Source organism: Acipenser ruthenus, unplaced genomic scaffold (assembly GCF_902713425.1).
Source record: "Acipenser ruthenus unplaced genomic scaffold, fAciRut3.2 maternal haplotype, whole genome shotgun sequence".
In the NCBI taxonomy this organism is placed as follows: Eukaryota; Metazoa; Chordata; class Actinopteri; order Acipenseriformes; family Acipenseridae; genus Acipenser; species Acipenser ruthenus.
The window spans coordinates 155,752-174,106 of record NW_026708051.1 but is presented as its reverse complement, the minus strand read 5'-3'; the positions used below and the strand labels follow the sequence as shown (position 1 = coordinate 174,106).

Below are 18,355 nucleotides of genomic sequence, written 5' to 3'. Positions count from 1 at the left end.
AGAGAGAGAGAGAGAGAGAGAGGAGGGGAGAAGAGAATGTTCTGAAAATGCTACCATGCGTTTAACGCAAAGTACCGTGTTCTGTTCCTGATGAGTTCAGTTCGGACAAACAGTTTCACCTTTCTATGAGAAAGAGAAAAAGGAAGAGAGAGAGAGAGAGAGTGTGAAAGAGAGAGAAAGAGATAGAAAATTTAGCAAGGCGTGAGAAGAATGCCCTATTTTGCCTGACTGCCGTATTACCTGATGTGTAGAGAGAGCTGCACACGAACCAAATTTATTTTACAAGGTCAGCTTTCAACAAAAATAAGCAAACCAACACCAGAAACAATTACTGATGAAAGAAAACGTTTATTTCGGAGAAAATGAAACAAACAAAAAGATCAAACTCTCAAAACAAAATGCTAATGCAAGGACATGAAAATGTTCAGAAAAGCCATATCAGAAAAAGCGTGTTTTTTTTTTTGTCATTTTAAAAGTCACTTCTCATATACAATAATATAAATTTAAATCTTTTTTTATACAGTACATTTCTCTCAATATCAATCAGATTTGAACTTCAAACCTTAAACACATCATTAGATATTTTTTTTAAGCATCTTCTCTTACAAAACTCAACTTTCTTTCCAAAATTAGCGGTCTGTATTAACCCCAAAATTCCAAAGCTGCGTCTCTGTGTGCGATCTAATCCGGCTGATTGTATTCATTTCTGCATCTCTTTTAAACGACTTAAAAGATAACAAATTAATTCATTTAATCTATCTATATATATTTGCTACGAGTCTCAAAATGAGTTATTAAATAACTATCTTAAAATAACCTCTTTCAAGCAACATCAGCTTCAGCATTCTGACTATGGATTTTAATTTTTGTATGCAGACTCTTAAGAACTCTCCTAGCAGTATTTAACTCCCTTCCAATCGCTGTGTCTCCCACAGGTTTGAAATGATGTCATTTTCCACAAAGCCCTGTAGATATAAAACACGTCACGCTTTTACAAAGCTGTCAGAATTTGAGAAACACAGAACACAGTCTTTCACAGCCAAGGATTTGAGACAAGCTTAGTCCTTGGTAGGAAGAATTACCTAAATCTATTTTGCCCTCTTTCTCAATTTATTACAAATCTGACTTAGGTAATTCTTGCTTTAAATTCATTTGTTTGACTTACTGCTGCTGTATCCCGTGGTCAATGTATTGTTAAAAAGAAATAAAAAAAATAACCAAAAAATTATTGATAAATGCATTCCCAGGTCCTGCTGCAAAATTCTCAAAAAACTCAGCAGTTTGTAAAACTGCTCCTAGTTCCCAAGCACACCTGGTGGCTGTTGCACCCGTGTCTCTGAACACCCTTGTACAGAACACAATCCAGGAGCCTTGACAGAAACAACTGGTCTGAGCCGTTACTGGGGGAAGATACTGAAACGCACAAGTTAAGTCCAGACATGCAATGGGAGCTGCTTGTAATATCCAGCTAACCTTGGGAGCACAAAGTCAAAACAACATACCGCTCTGGACAAAAGCTTTGCATCCCCTAGAATACTAGCACTGACCCCCCCTCCCACCCCCCCCCCAAAAAAAAAACACTATATGAACATTATTTACATCTTTTATTTTACGTAACTCAAAGAAACTGCACAATGATAATCCATAAAAAGTCTAAGCCATAATAGCACTGCAGAAGTATTTCATGTTAGATTTTCGAAATGTCACATTATTTAGTACATGTGAAAACTACAAAGCGCTGGCATGTGATTCAATATGTTAACATAAGAGTCGTTCAGAAAGTTTCATTCGACTATGTAGCAAAATGATTCATTCCATAGGGGGCGACGCAAAACATTTGGCCAGAGCTGTAGATTAGATTAGGGAGAGCTCCTAAGCAGTTAAGTCTTATTTTCTGTGTTTATTTCCCTTCCAAGTACCAGAGCAGTGAGGAAATGAGGGCATTTGTATGAATTTTAGAAGCATATAAATTGTGCTTAAAAAAAACAACTCAAAAAGCACAAAAGATATCCGAGAGTTACGCATCATGTGTGCAGAATCGTCACTTCAGCAACACCAAACCAGGGCTCAAGAGGCCCAGGTTCACTCCGTTGCTGCTTGTGATCTTGCATTAAAACATGCGAGCATTACAGTGACTCAGCGTGCAAACCTAGAGGGAGCCCCACAGCATCGCTTTAACACAGGACTCCAACTACAGTGAAGATCACATCCCAGAACGGGTAATGCAAACGAACCGAAAAAAAAAGAATATCGCAAATTCTGAAAAACACAAAATCAGTCCAGCAAACCTCCCTCGGGTCAAAGACTTCTCTAAAAGCATACATACAAAATAATAATAATAATAATAATGTGATCTCTTCTGCAAAGGGTGACCCAAAAGAGTACAAACCACAGGTCTATATATATATATATATATATATATATATATATATTATTTATCGCTGTGGAGTAACGTGACAAGCCTGAACTCCAGCTCTCACGCATCATGGAATAGAGAACTCAAGGCGTGTTCCATCCCGCCACAGAGATTCCAAACCAAGCCCCACGCATTACATAAGATTCCTGTTTAAGAAACGTGTCTGTGATGTTAAAGTTATCAAACCAGGCTGCGAGGAGTAAATACAGACAAGGGCCTCTCTTTATCAGCGTTGCACGTCCGTAATGTAAATGTGCAACGGTATTTTTTTTAATATTTCGGATTTTATTATGAACTGCATGCATTCCCGGTTTCATTATAAACCGTTGCATTACAGTTCTGGTTCTGTATTAATAAAAGCTATTGGGAACGCTGTGCAAAAGCGTTTCTTTGACGGTACGTTTTTAAATACAGACCCAGTTGCATTTCTGTACACCCCTTACCGAACAAAAAAATATATACAAACACACACAACAAAAATAACGATTAATCATCCATAATCTACAATCAATACTGAAAATTCTGAACATCATTCCTATTAGAAAAATTAAGAGCGAAATAATTTTGTTCTTAATCTTGGGGGGGATCCAAGTCTAATCCCCGTAGAAGAGAAGAGAATTCAAAGTATTTTCTTTTTGTTTCGTTTTTCTTGAATCTGCTCAAAGCTGAACAAACTTTATCCCCGGCGTGTTCATATTCGTCTCAAACTGAAGAAGAGAAATCCTGCCACTTTGTTTCACAAGTTTCCAAACAAGAAAAAAAAAAAATCTACTGCCTTGAAAGAGATACAAACAGAAATCAGAAAAGGGGTTCTTTGCAAATCCAGTGCTTCTTCGGAATAAAAGTGCCGAGTTTGGGGTCGCGATGCAGTCCCTAACTTTCAAAATCCATCGCATTTCAAAATCAAAAAGCCCTCTTCTTTCCTGTCGGAGTTATCGCTTGACAAGCAGTCGCTAGTCTGCCTGTGCAAATATAACCGCTCTGGGCAAAAGCATTGCATCACCCTCTCTATAGAATGAACTCCCTCAGCTTCATAGCGTCCAATGAAAGCTGCTGAATAATGTTCCCTTGTTAACATATTGAATTCCACCCCCTCTATATAGAATGAACTCCCTCAGCTTCATAGAGTCCAATGAAAGCTGCTGAATAATGTTCCCTTGTTAACATATTGAATTCCACACCCAGCGCTTTGTAGTTTTCCATATACTTAACAAAACTGACATGAAACAGATTTGACATTTCGAAATCCAACATGAAATACTACTGTGCTACTATTACGGCTTCCGGTAGACTTTTTTTAATGCAATATCATTTTGTAGTTTCTTTGATTACATGATGTTCTGTTCATAGTTTGTTTTTCAATCCTAAAATTCTAGGAGATACACAGCTTTTGGCCGTAGCTGCTTAAAATGGTAAGTGCAATCCTCGTCGCCTTTCGAAGGTGATTTAAAATAAAATAAATGTTGTATTTGTACAAAAAACAGTAAGTGCTAATAATCTTGTGTCTCCCGCTAGACCAAAAAATAAAAAAAATGACGTTTCGCCCCGGCTCTCCCTCTCCTCTCCTCCTCTTTATATTTCAATGTTTCTAACTTTGTCTGTAAAAAAAACTCCTCAGACGTCGGTACATCGTTTCATATTAAATTCTTCAAACAGTACAATTTGTCGCTTACACACACACAAAGTTTCCTTTGTTTTCCCCCCTGTGACGCACCCATCCACCCACGTTTTCTGAAATCAGTCTGTTTTAAATTGCAATTTGGACAAAAAAAAATAAAACAAATCGCTGGTTCTTGTCGTGGTTCTCTGTCTGGCCTGCCGAGGAGTGAATTCACTAAAGGAAACGATAAAAACACAACACGCTGCTTTAGAAGTTAACCGGCTCTATTCAAGCCAGCATCCAGACACAGTTCGCTTGTTTGATTTTGACCTAGAATCTTTTTTTTTTTTACCCTCAAGAAACACTTCGGCTCGGCGTGGCTCGACTGAACAGAAAATAACGCGGATCACAAAGTCACGCTCAATTCAGAAACTGATTCCAGCTCATGTGTGTCTGACGGGGTACAGCTCTGACCAAAAAGTTATGAATCACCTGGAATTTTAAGACTGGAGAGAATTAAATGAAAAAAAAACTGTATGAAGATAATTTTCATCTTATTTAACATCATCGTGTAATGAAATAAACTACAAAATGATATCGCATAAAAGTCTATACCGGAAGCCATCATAGTAGCACGGTTGTATTTTGTCACATTTTTCAATTTTTGTCATTCGTTAACTATATGAAAAAAAAAAAAAACTACAAAACTTTTGGCCACAGCTGTACACTTAATTCTCAGAGCGATTCTGTCTCGTGTGTTGCAGCTGGATGAAGCTGCACTTTCATTCTCAGAGCGATTCTGTCTCGTGTGTTGAAGTTTGATTTGATAGCACAGGAGAATGACAAGTAACTCGGTGGCTGATGGAGCCGGCCTGTGTTTTCTGATTGAAACCCCCCCCCCCCGGGTCGTGCCTGTCTGTCTGCGAGTCTGTCTGTCTGCGAGTCTGTCTGTCTGCGAGTCCGTCCGTCCGTCTGGGTCGTCCTGGGAGTCCGTCCGTCCGTCTGGGTCGTCCTGCGAGTCCGTCCGTCCGTCTGGGTCGTCCTGCGAGTCCGTCCGTCCGTCTGGGTCGTCCTGCGAGTCCGTCCGTCCGTCTGGGTCGTCCTGCGAGTCCGTCTGGGTCGTTCTGGGAGTCCGTCCGTCCGTCTGGGTCGTCCTGGGAGTCCGTCCGTCCGTCTGGGTCGTCCTGGGAGTCCGTCCGTCCGTCTGGGTCGTCCTGGGAGTCCGTCCGTCCGTCTGGGTCGTCCTGGGAGTCCGTCCGTCCGTCTGGGTCGTTCTGGGAGTCCGTCCGTCCGTCTGGGTCGTTCTGGGAGTCCGTCCGTCCGTCTGGGTCGTTCTGGGAGTCCGTCCGTCCGTCTGGGTCGTTCTGGGAGTCCGTCCGTCCGTCTGGGTCGTTCTGGGAGTCCGTCCGTCTGTCTGTCGTTCTGGGAGTCCGTCCGTGTGTCGTTCTGCGAGTCTGTCCGTCTGTCGTTCAGGAGGACATGCACTGCACGTGATCGGGCCCGGTCTCTTCTTCATCCGAGGAGTCCGGCGAGCTCCACGACTCGTCAGAGTCTCCCTCGGGACCCCCGGCCTCTCCACGACGGCTCTGCCACAGAAACACACAGCAAAACCACAAAACATCACAGCATTTCTTAAAGACTAATAAATAAATACACACATTATATACACCGAGTCAATGGGCGCTCCTGTTAAAAACACAAGCTCGGTGCTTGTGGAGTGATGTCATTGTACCACAGCAGGTGAGCAAGCTGCTGCCCTCTGTGGTTTTTGAGGGGAGCGTTGCTTATGCTCTCTCTATATATATATATTATATATCTAGATAGACACACACACAGCAGTGTACAAACTTATTAGAACACATACCCCCCCCCCATTGCTTCTGTAGTTCTGATTTGTCGCGCGTGTGAAAACCACCTGAACTGAAAACCTGGGAAAACTGTCGGGCAAATTAGCGATCGTCTAATTGACCTGATGACTTTAAAAACGGGCCGCCCATGCAGTTCATTTAAAAAAACAGTGAGAGAAAAAAGGTTAAATTCTCACACCCAGGAGGGTACAGAAGACACACAAAGGACATCGGGGGACAAAAATCCTGCAGGTGTTCCAATACGTTTGCACACTGCTGCAGCAGGTCTCCCTCTCAGCCAATGGGAGAGCGCGCGGGGGATTCTGCTGCAATGTGATGTCACGGCGCTCACCCTCTGCGGTCGCCTGTGTCTCATGTGTCTCATGAGGAACCACAGCAGCTGCGTGTCGTACTGGTCTCCGTGTCGCACGCTGTCTTCATCGCGCTCCCGCTTGTTCTTCTTCATCACCTGAGCGGGACGGAGAGATTAAGCTTTTATAGCTACAGGGGGCTGTGCACTAAAAGGTTTTGCAGGAGTTTAATGTAGTCTGTGGCCAAACGTTTTTGTTTTTCTTATTTCAGTCGTACCTCTTTCAGCCCTCGCAGTCCGGTGGGGGTCTCTGCCGTGGGAGCCCAGATCTTCACATCGTGGTCCAAACCACTGGTGGCTAAAACAGGCAGGTGAGGGTGTGGTTCAAGACAGTTCACCTGGGGGGAAGAGAGAGAGAGAGAGAGAGAGAGAGAGAGAGGAGATTTACAGTTCTGGCCAAAAGTTTTGCATCACCCTATAGAATGAACTAATTTTGCTTCATAGAGTCCAATGAAAGCTGCTGAATAATGTTCCCTTGTTAACATATTGAATTCCACCCCCTCTATATAGAATGAACTCCCTCAGCTTCATAGAGTCCAATGAAAGCTGCTGAATAATGTTCCCTTGTTAACATATTGAATTCCACCCCCTCTATATAGAATGAACTCCCTCAGCTTCATAGAGTCCAATGAAAGCTGCTGAATAATGTTCCCTTGTTAACATATTGAATCCCACCCCCTCTATATAGAATGAACTCCCTCAGCTTCATAGAGTCCAATGAAAGCTGCTGAATAATGTTCCCTTGTTAACATATTGAATTCCACCCCCTCTATATAGAATGAACTCCCTCAGCTTCATAGAGTCCAATGAAAGCTGCTGAATAATGTTCCCTTGTTAACATATTGAATTCCACCCCCTCTATATAGAATGAACTCCCTCAGCCTCATAGAGTCCAATGAAAGCTGCTGAATAATGTTCCCTTGTTAACATATTGAATTCCACCCCCTCTATATAGAATGAACTCCCTCAGCTTCATAGAGTCCAGTGAAAGCTGCTGAATAATGTTCCCTTGTTAACATATTGAATTCCACCCCCTCTATATAGAATGAACTCCCTCAGCTTCATAGAGTCCAATGAAAGCTGCTGAATAATGTTCCCTTGTTAACATATTGAATTCCACCCCCTCTATATAGAATGAACTCCCTCAGCTTCATAGAGTCCAATGAAAGCTGCTGAATAATGTTCCCTTGTTAACATATTGAATTCCACCCCCTCTATATAGAATGAACTCCCTCAGCTTCATAGAGTCCACTGAAAGCTGCTGAATAATGTTCCCTTGTTAACATATTGAATTCCACCCCCTCTATATAGAATGAACTCCCTCAGCTTCATAGAGTCCACTGAAAGCTGCTGAATAATGTTCCCTTGTTAACATATTGAATTCCACCCCCTCTATATAGAATGAACTCCCTCAGCTTCATAGAGTCCAATGAAAGCTGCTGAATAATGTTCCCTTGTTAACATATTGAATTCCACCCCCTCTATATAGAATGAACTCCCTCAGCTTCATAGAGTCCAGTGAAAGCTGCTGAATAATGTTCCCTTGTTAACATATTGAATTCCACCCCCTCTATATAGAATGAACTCCCTCAGCTTCATAGAGTCCAATGAAAGCTGCTGAATAATGTTCCCTTGTTAACATATTGAATTCCACCCCCTCTATATAGAATGAACTCCCTCAGCTTCATAGAGTCCAGTGAAAGCTGCTGAATAATGTTCCCTTGTTAACATATTGAATTCCACCCCCTCTATATAGAATGAACTCCCTCAGCTTCATAGAGTCCAATGAAAGCTGCTGAATAATGTTCCCTTGTTAACATATTGAATTCCACCCCCTCTATATAGAATGAACTCCCTCAGCTTCATAGAGTCCAATGAAAGCTGCTGAATAATGTTCCCTTGTTAACATATTGAATTCCACCCCCTCTATATAGAATGAACTCCCTCAGCTTCATAGAGTCCAGTGAAAGCTGCTGAATAATGTTCCCTTGTTAACATATTGAATTCCACCCCCTCTATATAGAATGAACTCCCTCAGCTTCATAGAGTCCAGTGAAAGCTGCTGAATAATGTTCCCTTGTTAACATATTGAATTCCACACCCAGCGCCTGGTAGTTTTCCCAGATACTTAACGGAAAACTGACAACTAAAAAATGTGACATTTCGAAATCTAACTTGAAATACTACTGTGCTACTATTACGGATTCCGGTGTAGACTTTTATAAGTTATCATTTTGTAGCTTCTTTGATGACATGATGTTAAATAAAAGATCTAAATTATGTTCCTATAGTTTTTATTAATGTTTCAATCCTATAATTCTAGGCGATGCAAAACTTTTGTCTCCCTAAAAATATCCTTCGAAGGAAGTGGGAATTCATTTTCAAAAAAGGAACTGGAATAGAAAGAGACCCTGAAATCCACTCACCACGCCCCCTTTGTCTCCCTCCATGAACTGCACGATGCGGGCTGAGTTCTTCTCCCACAGATAGATGTGTCCACAGTCACTGCCGCTGACTACAAACTCGTCGCGTGGACCGTAGAAATTCACCCCTTTCACTGATCAGAGAGCAAGAGGAAAAACAGACAACTTGTGATGAGAGCCAGTCACACAGAGAGTCACAAACACAGACACCCAGAGAGAGAGACACACACACACACACAACTGCATTACAGCACCTCCAGATGTGTCATTGATATCCTTTATATACCCGCCTGCATGAACACCTCAGGGTGTGAGAATTTCAATCTCCTCTCAGTAATCATTGATATAGAAACAACAGGCGCTCCTGTGTGTGAAAATGTGAGACCGCTTTGTGCTTTAATCAGACGTCTTAAACAGCTCCTAAAAAGTCTCCTGCGTTTGACTGTGTGTGGCTCCATGTTCCTTTTCTCTGACTGTTTTTAAATTAATTGCATGTGCGGCCTACTAAAGCCATTAAAATTAGACAACTTTCCCCCCCCCCCCCAAGATTTTCAGTTCCGATGGTTTGGATTTCAAACGCACAACAAATGAAAAATTACAGAAGCAACGAGGGTGTGTGTGTTCTAATAAACGTGCACACTATACTCTCTCTCTCTCTCTCTCTCTCTCTCTGCCTCTCTCTCTCTCTCTCTGCCTCTCTCTCTCTCTCTCTGCCTCTCTCTCTCTCTGCCTCTCTCTCTCTCTCTCTGCCTCTCTCTCTCTCTCTCTGCCTCTCTCTCTCTGCCTCTCTCTCTCTGCCTCTCTCTCTCTGCCTCTCTCTCTCTGCCTCTCTCTCTCTGCCTCTCTCTCTCTGCCTCTCTCTCTCTGCCTCTCTCTCTCTGCCTCTCTCTCTCTCTCTCTGCCTCTCTCTCTCTCTCTCTCTGCCTCTCTCTCTCTCTCTCTCTGCCTCTCTCTCTCTCTCTCTCTGCCTCTCTCTCTCTCTCTCTCTGCCTCTCTCTCTCTCTCTCTCTGCCTCTCTCTCTGCCTCTCTCTCTCATGCCTCCTTGCTCACGACCCCCACAGCTCTACAGCGTGGGAGCCTCAATGCGATCCCTGGTTCAGTCAGCCCCACCTGTTGCATTGTTACGATGTCCCTTGTAGTGTTTCATGTACTGGGCTCCATCGCTGTGGCTCGTGTCAAACAGGTAAATGTCTTCGTCGTTGTAGCTGGCCAGCAGTTCTGAGAAAGGAGAGTCACACCAACAGTCAAGTAACGCAGACTATTCATCAAATCCGAACACAATACAGCTTGGCAAGGCTTCACACAGGCTAACTGCAGGGCAGAGTGCCAGGGGAAAGGCTTGCTTAAATAGCAGCAGCTTCACATCACCTAGAATTTATTTTAAAAAGACATGGATAGTCTACCGGAAGCCACAATAGTAATTCAGTAGTATTTCAGGCTGGATTTTGAAGTTATTTTTTTATTGTTAAGTATATGGGGAAACTACATTATTCAGCAGGTTCCATTCGACTACATGAAACAGAAATGAGTTCGTTCTATAGGGTGATGATGCAAAATTTTTGGCCAGAGCGGCACACCATGAGATCAAATGACTTGCCTTTATTTGAAATCTCTTTGTGTCTTCGATTAGATTTCAAGAATTAGAATCTGCTTCTTAATAGTAAATCAATATTATTATAATTTTTCTTTGTATTAAAATTAGTCATTTAGCAGACGCTTTTATCCAAAGCGACTTCCAGATACTAGGGGGGTGAACTCTGCATCATCAACAACTGCTGCTGCTGCAGAGTCACTTCCAATAGGAGCTCGTTTGTTTGACGTCTCATCCTGAAGGACGGAGCACAAGGAGGTTCAGTGACTTGCTCAGGGTCACACACACACACAGGGAGTCAGTGGCTGCTGCAGAGTCACTTCCAATAGGACCTCGTTTGACGTCTCGTCTGAAGGACGGAGCACAAGGAGGTTCAGTGACTTGCTCAGGGTCACACACACACAGGGAGTCAGTGGCTGAGCCGGGTGATTTGAACTGGGAAACGCTTTCTAAAAGCAGCTTTACTCACCCGTCCCGTTGTGGCTGTACACAAGACAAGTGATGTTGGTTTTGGACTCGCTGGTGACCAAGTGCTGCGGACAGAACTTCTTCAGAACGCCGTTGTTCTCATTTTCATTGATCTTTCTCTGATCGTAAATTCTACAGAACAAACCAAAAAAAAAATGTACACAGCACTGTAAAAAAAATAAAGGTTTCTCCACTGCAGAGCGCAGGTGGTTTGAGACACCCACCGGACATACTGGTCACGCCCCCCCCACAGCAAACTCATCGGTCCTGGCCGGGTTCACGTAGATTGTGTACAGACCCACTTTCTTGTCGTTCTCCTTTGTGACCACCAGCTTCCTGCTCAGACAGACGAGAGGAGACACAAATTGAAAAAGGTAGAATAATTCTGTTTGAACAGCGTGTCTCCAGAGAGCTGGTCTTTAATTCGATGTGCAGAATGGAGAGATAGAGAGAGAGGGAGGGAGGGAGAGAGGGGAGAGAGAGGAGAGAGGGGAGAGAGAGGGGAGAGAGAGAAGAGAGGGGAGAGAGAGAGAGGGGGAAGAGAGAGCGAGGAAGACAGAGAAAGAGGGGAGAGAGGAGAGAGGAGAGAGAGAGGAGAGGGAGGGAGAGGAAAGAGGAGATAGAGGAGGGAGAGAGAGGGGAAGAGAGAGGGAGAAAGAGAGAGGGGGAGAGAGAGGAGAGAGGAGGGGAGAGGAGAGAGAGAGAGGAGATAGCGAGAAGAGAGGAAGAGAGGAAGAGAAAGGAAGAGAGAGAGAGAGAAAGGAAGAGAGAGAGAGAGAAGATAGAGAAGAGAGGAGAGAGAGGAGAGAGAGGAGAGAGAGGGAGGAAGAGAGAGAAAGGAAGAGAGAGGAGAGAGAGAGAGGAGATAGAGGAGACAGAAGATAGAGAGGAGAGAGGAGATAAACAGGAGATAGAGAGAGGAGAGACAGAGAGAGAGGAGAGAGGGATAGAGAGGAGAGATGAGATAAACAGGAGATAGAGGAGAGAGAGAGGAGAGAGGAGAGAGGGATAGAGAGAAGGTGGGGTTCTCTTTGGGGGGGGTCTCTTACGTTGCGGGTCGATCCAGTCGCAAGTCGATCCCGTAGACGACAGCATCCTCTCCAGCTGACAGGAAGAAGCAGGGAGAGTCGGGATCCAGAGCCAGCTGAGAGAGAGCGAGAGAGAGAGAGAGAGATGAAACATTCATTAAAACAGCACGGGGATGGGAATCAGGCTCCTGTCACACAGCAGTGTCACCCAGTCCAGGTTTCACTACCAGCTTGATCAGCCCCAGTGTGTCCAGCTAACAAGCTCAGGTGTGTCTTATTATTAAACTCCTAGTGAAACCAGGACTGGATCACACTGCTGTGCAGCGGGAGTCTGATTTTTACAAAAAAACTATTTGAAATGCTACAGTAATAACTACTGTAATAATCTCGGAGATTTCAGTTTTCAGCTAGGTAGGACGCAGTGTGTGATTCAATAGATGAACGAGGGAACATTATTCAGCAGCTTTCACTGGACTCTATGAAGCTGAGGGAGTTCATTCTATATAGAGGGGGTGGAATTCAATATGTTAACAAGGGAACATTATTCAGCAGCTTTCATTGGACTCTATGAAGCTGAGGGAGTTCATTCTATATAGAGGGGGTGGAATTCAATATGTTAACAAGGGAACATTATTCAGCAGCTTTCATTGGACTCTATGAAGCTGAGGGAGTTCATTCTATATAGAGGGTGTGGAATTCAATATGTTAACAAGGGAACATTATTCAGCAGCTTTCATTGGACTCTATGAAGCTGAGGGAGTTCATTCTATATAGAGGGGGTGGAATTCAATATGTTAACAAGGGAACATTATTCAGCAGCTTTCACTGGACTCTATGAAGCACAGTTAGTTCACTGAGGGCGGTGATGCTAAACTCTTGGCTGTAGCTGGGTGGATCCTATCGATAGTGCAGTACGGTGGGACTGTGTGTGTGTCCGGCTGGGATCGCTGAAGGATCGCTCTCTCGCGGATCCGGGTTCTACCTTGTGGGCCGCTCCTTTGTGTTGAGCCACTTTCTTGGTGGATTTGCATCGCTGCGTGGCTGACAGATCAGCCAATCGAATCTGTCCGTCCCGCGCACACATGACCAGGGTGGAGTCTCCACTGTGAGGAAGAAACTTCGCCTGCAGAGAAAGAAAGAAAGCCAAACAAAGTCCTGGAATTTTAGGAGAGACAGAATCAAAAATTAAAAAATAAAAATCTACGAACAGAATTTAGATATTTTATTTAACATCTAAAAGAAACTACTAAATGATTATCGCATTAAAGTCTGTACCGGAAGCCATAATAGCAGTACAGTAGCGTTTCGTGTTAGATTTAAAAAAATGTCGCATTTTTTTCAGGGTTTTTTCCAGTAGACAGAAAACTACAAAAGCGCTGGGTGTGGAATTCAATGCGTTACCGTCAAATTATTCAGCAGCTTTCAAATTTTACGAAGCAAAACGTGTTTGTTCTATAGGGCGATGCAAAACTCTAAACCCTAGCTTGTGTGCATGCGTGTCGCTGCATGCGTGCTTCACCCAGGTCTGCGCTGACACACCCACACGTCTCCCGCTTGAAGTCTTACCTGAAACACGTTGCTCTTGTGCCCCGTTTCGAATTCCAGCACGGCTCTCTTCCTCGTCCAGTCCCAGATAATCACCTTCAGGTCGTCGCTGCCCGAGGCCAGCCTGCTCCCGGAGCTGTTGAAATGCAGGGTGTTCACACAGCCGCTGTGCTTCTCCAGACTCCCCTGCAGCTTGAACCTCTGCACCAGCCCCCGGGCTCCGCACGCCCTGGGGGTAAAATGAGGCAGCCCTCTCCCGATCTCTCTGGCCCTGAGCTCGGGGACCGCCCTCCAGCCGGGGCAGCCCAGCTCCTTGAGCTCAGAGTCCAGCCACTCGTCCAGGGCTTGCTCGTCTTCCTCCTCCTCCTCCTCCTCCTCGTCCTCCTCTTCGATGTCCTCGTCCGAGCTGGAGGACGTGTGTCCCCGGCTCCTGTTGCGTCTTCTTTTCCGGAGCTCTCTTCGGCTGCCTCCTCCTCCCCCGCTCCGGTCATCGCTGTCTCCCGCTTCCTCAGTCAGGGAATATCGGACAGTCTCCTCCATGCTGTCCGACTCCTGTTCCTGTTCCTGTTCCTCCTCTTCCTCCTCCTCCTCCTCCTCTCTCCGCTCTCCTTCCTGTTCCGCGGTTTTATCTTGAGCCGTCTCCCCACTTCCGCCTGGAAAGAATTTCAAGAGCATTATCTTCGACTTGAGTGGCGTTTTTTTTTTACCTAGTTTTTGAGCAGGGTGTCCAATCAATCAATCAATCAATCAATCAATCAATCCAGGTGCTGGAGGGCTGTTTATCAAATGAGACACTGAACTACTTTGGGGTCTGGACAGAAGGAGGTTTACTTGAATTGGTTCATTTAAACATTTTAGAGCAGGGTTAAAACTCAGGGTGTCGCTCATGACAAAAAAACACTTCAACGAACTCGCCTGTGTCGTGTTCACCCGGTCTGCTTTGGACAGGAAGTGTGCCTGCCTCTTCCTCTTCCTCCTCCCCTCCTCCTCCTCCTCGGGTCGGCAGAGGATCGCAGGAGCCGTCCTGCAACTGTTGAGCCTCTTCAGGGGAAACCAGTGAGACAAATAGATAAAGATCATACACACAGAGAGACACACACAGAGAGACACACAGAGAGCCACACAGACAGAGAGACACAGACACACACAGAGAGCCACACAGACAGAGACAGAGACACACAGACAGAGACAGAGACACACAGAGAGACACACAGACAGAGACAGAGACACACAGACAGAGACAGAGATACACAGACAGACACACAGACAGACACACAGACAGAGACAGAGACACACAGACAGAGACAGAGCCACACAGACAGAGACAGAGCCACACAGACACAGACAGAGACACAGACAGAGCCACACAGACAGAGACACACACAGAGAGACAGACAGAGACACACACAGAGAGACAGAGATACACAGAGAGACACACAGACAGGAGACAGAGACACAGACAGAGACAGAGACACACAGACAGAGACACACAGACAGGACGTCTTTTTTCTCACCGTTTCCAAGACCCGCTTTCCCATCTTTGTCTGCCATCTTGTCTTTGCCAAAGCAGACTCTGGAGGAGAAAAATAATATTTCAAGGTCATTTAGTGGCAAGCGACCAAAAAAGCATAGCCTCCAAACTTCAAATAATATCTTTTACTCCGAAGAAGAACAGTCAAAATAAAGGAGGGCTCCACACGCCCCCCCCCCCCAGCACTGAACACACAGGACACACCTGCACAGACACAGAAAAATACTCAAACCTGATGCTTAAAATAAAATAAAAAACACACACAACCGCTTCCTGCAGGTATTGCAGATCCCAGTGATGTCTGATTTTGGACTGCTTGCTGTTACAGTCTGAGGAGTCCAAACCAGCCGTCTCAACCAGAAATGCAAACAGTACAGCAAGACTAAGCGATGAATCCATTATACATTTTCTTTAAACGCATAATATAAAAAATATAAATTTGAGTGTGTGTGTGTGTGTGCGTTTCAGTGTGTACCAATTGTTTTAGCTTCCTTTCACAATGTCCGTTCATTATGTACAAAGTGTTTCTGAGGTTTAATGGCTGCTAAGGTCACACAGAAATCCGTCACATTACCTCTTCAGCTGCCAAAGATTCAACGACACTGTTTTTTTTTCACTCGAAGTTGGATTTTATTTGTCTTGAAGTAACATTTTCATTCTGTAAATACAATAACAGAGAAAATAAAACGTCAGTTTGGCCTAACTATGATATTATCAAATCATCCGTTACAGCTATGGGCAAAAGTCTTGCATCGCCTAGAATTTTATATGAACATAATTTTATTTAACATCATGTAAATCAAAAGTAATTACAAAATTATATCGCAAAAGTCAGAAGCCATAACAGTAGTATTTCATATTAGATTTTGAAATGTCGCGTTTTTCCATTGTCATCAGTTTTTTTTGTTAGCTATATGGAAAACTACAAAGCGCTGGTGTGTAATTCAATATGTTAACATTATTCAACAGGTTCCATTCGACTTTATGAAGCAAAATTAGTTAATTGTATAGACCGGGTGAAGCAAAACTTTTGGCCAGAGCTGTACAGCAGCAGTGTGGAGTAGTGGTTAGGGCTCTGGACTCTTGACCAGAGGGTCATGGGTTCAATCCCAATTGGGGGACACTGCTGCTGTACCCTTGAGCAAGGTGCTTTACCTAGATTGCTCCAGTAAAAACCCAACTGTATAAATGGGTAATTGTATGTAAAAAATAATGTAATTGTATGTAAAAAATAATGAGATATCTTGTAACAATTGTAAGTCGCCCTGGATAAAGGCGTCTGCTAAGAAATAAATAATAATAATAATAATAATAATAATAATAATAATAATAATAATAATAATAATAATAATAATACAAGACAAAGTAAGTCAAACAGGGAGTGTTTGTCGCCCTCTAGTGGATTAATTCCGATGCGGTTTTTAATATCTCCACATATGGTACAGATAAACAAGCTGACACATATTCAGTGTATTTGTTAGATGAAGTAACTGCGGCGAGGCAGGAACAGATTCCACCTTCAAAATCATTAATAAAAGAGCGATGCATGACATTCCAGGAGTGGCATTTTAACTACCCCCTGTACGACACAGCTACCAACTGTCGCCAAATTATCCCTGACGCTACGGCGAGACTTAGATTATAAACAGGCGTGCCACCAGCCAGCATGTTACAACTAAAACCGTTAAAAAATATTAAGAAAAAACACAATTAAACTAAATAAATTATATAAATGAACGCGCCTGTTGCGCTGGATTATTGATTCTTTGATTTCTTTGCACAAATATAAGTTTCGTTTTTTTTTTTAACTCAAAATGTTACAAATAATTATTTTTAAACACTTATTTCGTTAACAAGGTGTAATTATATATATATATATATATAAACTGATAACCCAAATATAATATAAAACGCCATCATACAAAAATGCGTAACGCCACAGAACTATCGCTGGCGTTATAAATGTTTGATTCTCCGATCATTACAAATTAAACGACGCTGTTATTTTAAAGCACAAGGACGCAGTACGTTCCCCTGGTATAAAAGACTGCGTTTGAACTCAAATGTTAGATTTTATGGCGTGATGTTTTTGCATTTCTCTACAATAATAAAAAAAAATAATATCAAACCGCACCGGGCCCGTGTCTAATATTATTATCTCAAACTCACACACAGCGCCAAACAAACCACAGCCTTCTCTACAAAAACCAAGAAAAACCGGCGAGCGACTTAAATCAACTTACCAAAAATAAAGAATACATTTTTAAATATATATAATACTTGCTTCTGTGTTTTGTTTTGTTTTTTTTCAAGCAGCAGCCTCTGTTTTTCTTTCTGTGTTCCACTTCCGGGGGTCAACCGAGAGAGATTCACATCCATCCAAACAAACAACCAACTTTATTTAAAAGAGAGAACGTTTCCACGGCGTGGAGGGTGCTGGGAGATGTAGTTGTTTAAAGAACTACAGAGTTGTGTCACTGATGGCGTGTAGGCTGTGAAACTGACGCCATTAAGGCGCGAAACAGAGTAAGAGCGGAGCCACAATGGCGTAAACAGGGCTTCAGTTTCACAACTCGAGATGGGAATCACTTTGCAAAAACCCGCACCTGTCACATGCATTTAGTTTACATGCACCGCTGCACGAAGGCAAATCACACGAAAACCACTCTAGTTTGGTTTTTAGTTTCCATGTATACTTACATAGTCTGTTCCCAGACTTTAAATATGTTTGCTCCTTAAGAAATATCGGTGAACACCACACGCTCGGCACAGCACGCCACGGCACTGCACGGTACAGCATGGCTTAGACGCATTATTTATGCGTTTTATGAATTTAATTATCTATGAAGAATTACAACTTCATTTTTTGTGCAAGGTGTATTTTTTTTTCCTTCGTTCTATTTGATTTGTATTTTTTTTCAAATTTAATTTTGCATGCTTGTGTGTTTTTTTGTATAAATCTGTATAGCAGCTGTTGTTGTTATCTGTATGTATTTGTGTGATTCTTGTTGATACTTCGATGCTTTGATGAAGGTGTGAAAGCACTGAAACGTCTGACACGTTTTGATTTGATATGTAAAATCAAATGATAGTAGTTTCATTATATGGAGCTGCCGATGTTTTAGGTGTGACATATTCTGCTGTGAGTTTACATTTCACTTGAATACGTCTTATGTTATTTGTTTAAAAAGCTTTTATAAATGAACCCCTACCAATAACTGACCCTGAAGAGTAAAATCCTTAATAAATTGGGCTCTGTGTTTAGTTAGCAGGGCAGCAGTGTGAAGTAGCGGTTAGGGCTCTGGACTCTTGACCGGAGGGTCGTGGGTTCAATCCCAGGTGGGGGGACACTGCTGCTGTACCCTTGAGCAAGGTACTTTACCTAGATTGCTCCAGTTAAAACCCAACTGTATAAATGGGTAATTGTATGTAAAAATAATGTGTATAATAATAATAATAATGTAATTGTATGTAAAAATAATGTGTTATCTTGTAACAATTGTATGTCGCCCTGGATAAGGGTGTCTGTAAGAAA

General features: G+C 43.1%; 1 protein-coding gene across 1 annotated transcript; it reads right to left on the bottom strand.

Moving 5' to 3' along the window:
• Positions 1 to 328: 328 nt before the first annotated feature.
• LOC117410084 (DDB1- and CUL4-associated factor 8) lies at positions 329 to 17,215 on the bottom strand. Its single transcript, XM_059019693.1, is given in 15 exon segments — positions 329 to 5,602; positions 6,216 to 6,332; positions 6,452 to 6,571; positions 8,660 to 8,790; positions 9,768 to 9,875; positions 10,718 to 10,848; positions 10,941 to 10,963; positions 10,965 to 11,052; positions 11,766 to 11,860; positions 12,727 to 12,867; positions 13,311 to 13,942; positions 14,205 to 14,330; positions 14,804 to 14,862; positions 15,395 to 15,478; positions 17,105 to 17,215. Coding segments are annotated over 13 exon segments (1,866 nt in total). The 5' UTR covers positions 14,841 to 14,862; positions 15,395 to 15,478; positions 17,105 to 17,215; the 3' UTR covers positions 329 to 5,485.
• Positions 17,216 to 18,355: the final 1,140 nt, after the last annotated feature.